The sequence below is a fragment of the Balaenoptera musculus genome, chromosome 15 (assembly GCF_009873245.2).
Source record: "Balaenoptera musculus isolate JJ_BM4_2016_0621 chromosome 15, mBalMus1.pri.v3, whole genome shotgun sequence".
Taxonomy (NCBI): Eukaryota; Metazoa; Chordata; class Mammalia; order Artiodactyla; family Balaenopteridae; genus Balaenoptera; species Balaenoptera musculus.
In genome coordinates, this window is record NC_045799.1 from 52104874 (window position 1) to 52107724 (window position 2851).

Here is a 2851-nt window from a genome sequence, read left to right on the forward strand (position 1 = left end):
TCTAGCATTAGGATCTCCAGTATTTTTGCTACTTATTGATGAAAAGGACAGTTCTCAGGGTCTTCAGCCAAGAGGTGTAGCCAAGTCGTCCCTGTCTGGAGCACCAGAACCAGATAAGCACATGTGCACACTTCCCTTGAGTAGAAACTCCCGTCAAGCCTGCTCTTTGGGCGTGGCAGCCAGGGTTCCTGTGGGACATGTCATGGTCCAGAGGAAGAGCAGAGCATTTACTCCCAGTCTTCAGCGTCCAGATGAGGACAGCTGACCCAAGACTGTTTTTGTTTTCTTCTCAGATCCTTTTATTTATTAGCCAAAGAAGGGGGATGGGCTTTGGTTCGTGATCTTCAGTAAAGCCTAGGTCTTGCCCATTGAAGGGAGATGGTAATTGGCCCATTATTAACAAGAGGTAATTTTTGTTTATGAGATGTTAAGAATTACTCCATGGTTTAGAGGTGGGCATAGTGGTCATATACCTCAAACTTTGGGGGATCCCCTCTGAAAACTTCTATTTTCCTTTTCTAATTATGGGTATCCTGTAACTGATTTAACTCCTTTTGGGGTAGACCCTATTTCTATCTTTAGCCTGTTCCACCTACACGTACTTGGGCTTACATGAAATTTTGTTCTGTTCTACATTTACCTCTTTTTAACTCACGTATTTGTATTTTCTGTATTTGGTGAATATGTCTATATTCATGCTTCCCATTCTTTTCATGATTGTATAGACTCATCACCTTCTCCCTCAAACTTCATCTTTCTAGACCAGGAGTTTTCACTTGGGAGGGGAGGGATATAGAAGAGAAGGGAAGAAATTTATCAGAAACATTTGGGGAATTCTTCCAAATACAGCAGGTCTGCTCACCCCTCCTCTGAGTATACCAAAACCTTGGCTGGGGAAATTAGTATTTTTTGAGAATTTCCACATTTAGTTCCAATGGTCAACTCCCTCTACCCTTCTGAACTGAAGGAGTTCACACTCCTTCATCATGGACAAAGATGATGGATGGACAGGGTGCAAAGATGAATTTCTTGGGTCATCACTGTGTTGAACTGAAGACCCTGATCTTTTTGTTCTTCATGAGGCACTTCCTTCATTTTGTGATAGCTCATGTTTGATATTCAGATGGAATAAAGTTTCCATTCATTGTGGGACTGAGAGTGTTTGGGGATTGCAATGAAACCTTGCAATCATAAAATTTAAATTGGTACTTAACTACGAAGGCCGGCAACATCAGACCTGCACTGATGCAGATCCACCTAATCCAGTAGCTTCTTCTTCACTTGCTTTACTCCTGGTTGTCCCTGGACAGATTCCTCAAGTGACTGAAGGCAACCAGAGATGGAAAGGGCCAACAGCAGCTCCTTGGAGAGCTTTATTCTGATGGGTGTATCTGACCATCCCCAGCTGGAGATAATCTTATTTGTAGTCATCCTCTTCTCCTACTTGCTGACCCTGGTTGGGAACTCAACCATGATCCTGCTTTCCAGCCTGGATGCCCAGCTCCACATACACATGTACTTCTTCCTCAGCAACCTCTCCTCCCTGGATCTTGCTTTTACTACTAGCTCAGTCCCCAAAATGCTGATCATCTTGTGGGGATCAGACAAGACCATCAGCTATGGTGGCTGTGTGACCCAACTCAATGTTTTCCTCTGGCTAGGGGCTACTGAGTGCATCCTGCTGGTGGTGATGGCATTTGACTGCTATGTCACAGTGTGCTGACCCCTGCACTACACCACCATCATGAACCCCCGGCTCTGCTGGCTGCTGGCTGCCATTGCCTGGTTGGGTGGCTTGGGCAACTCTGTGGTCCAGTCAACATTCACTCTGAAGCTCCCTTTGTGTGGGCACCAGAGGGTGGACAGCTTCCTGTGTGAGGTGCCTGCCATGATCAAACTAGCCTGTGGAGACACAAGTCTCAATGAGGCTGTGCTCAATGGTGTCTGCACCTTCTTCACCACTGTCCCATTAAGCATCATCCTGATCTCCTACTGCTAAATAGCTCAGGCAGTGCTGAAGATCCACTCAGCCGAGGGACAGAGAAAAACCTTTAACACATGCCTCTCTCATCTGGTGGTGGTGCTCCTCTTTTACGGCTCAGCTATCTATGGGTATCTGCTTCCAGCTAAGACCAGCAACCAGGACAAATTCATTTCCCTCTTCTACTCTGTGGTCACACCCATGGTCAACCCTCTCATTTACACTCTGAGGAACAAGGAAGTGAAGAGGGCGCTGAGGAGGCTGCTGGGGAAGTCAGCTGAAGGAAGGGAAAACTCTATCATTTACCACCTCTTCATCTCTACAAGCTTTTTCTCATTCTCTCTGGCCAGGTGAACATGAGGAGTACTGACCACAGTACAAGCACGTTCTTGACAGCACTAAGCTGTTGGTACACGGTTAATGTTATTTCTAATATTCTACACTTCTTTACCAAATATCCTACTGTGGACCACAGATAACAGGGTAGATGTGTCATCAATGGCTCAGAGGTTGTTGACTTAGTACAGACTTAGCTCACTGTCACTGCTGTCCACATTTTATTATGTGTAATATATATTACATATGTATTATTATATTTCTAGAGAATTCTGTACTTTTCTAAAGAAAGCACCTCCACTTGGCAGTATCTTATATAATTCCATAAAATCAAGGCAGGTTTTATTAGCCCCAGTTGAAAACCCAAGAATTCATCTTTGCACCCTATCCATCCATCATCGTTGTCCATCTCTCTTTGTCTTTTCTTAATATTTCAGTCTATCTACCCACACTTCCCAGCCATATGCCCCTCTGTCATCTTGTTTAACCTCTCCTTTATGTCTACATTCCATTTTCCCTTTTGTCTTATCCAAT

General features: G+C 44.5%; 1 protein-coding gene across 1 annotated transcript; it reads left to right on the plus strand.

Annotated features, from left to right (window-relative positions):
• The first annotated feature begins 1339 nt into the window (after positions 1-1339).
• LOC118881634 (olfactory receptor 2C1) lies at positions 1340-2335 on the plus strand. Its single transcript, XM_036826760.1, is given in 1 exon segment — positions 1340-2335. A coding segment is annotated over 1 exon segment (996 nt).
• Positions 2336-2851: the final 516 nt, after the last annotated feature.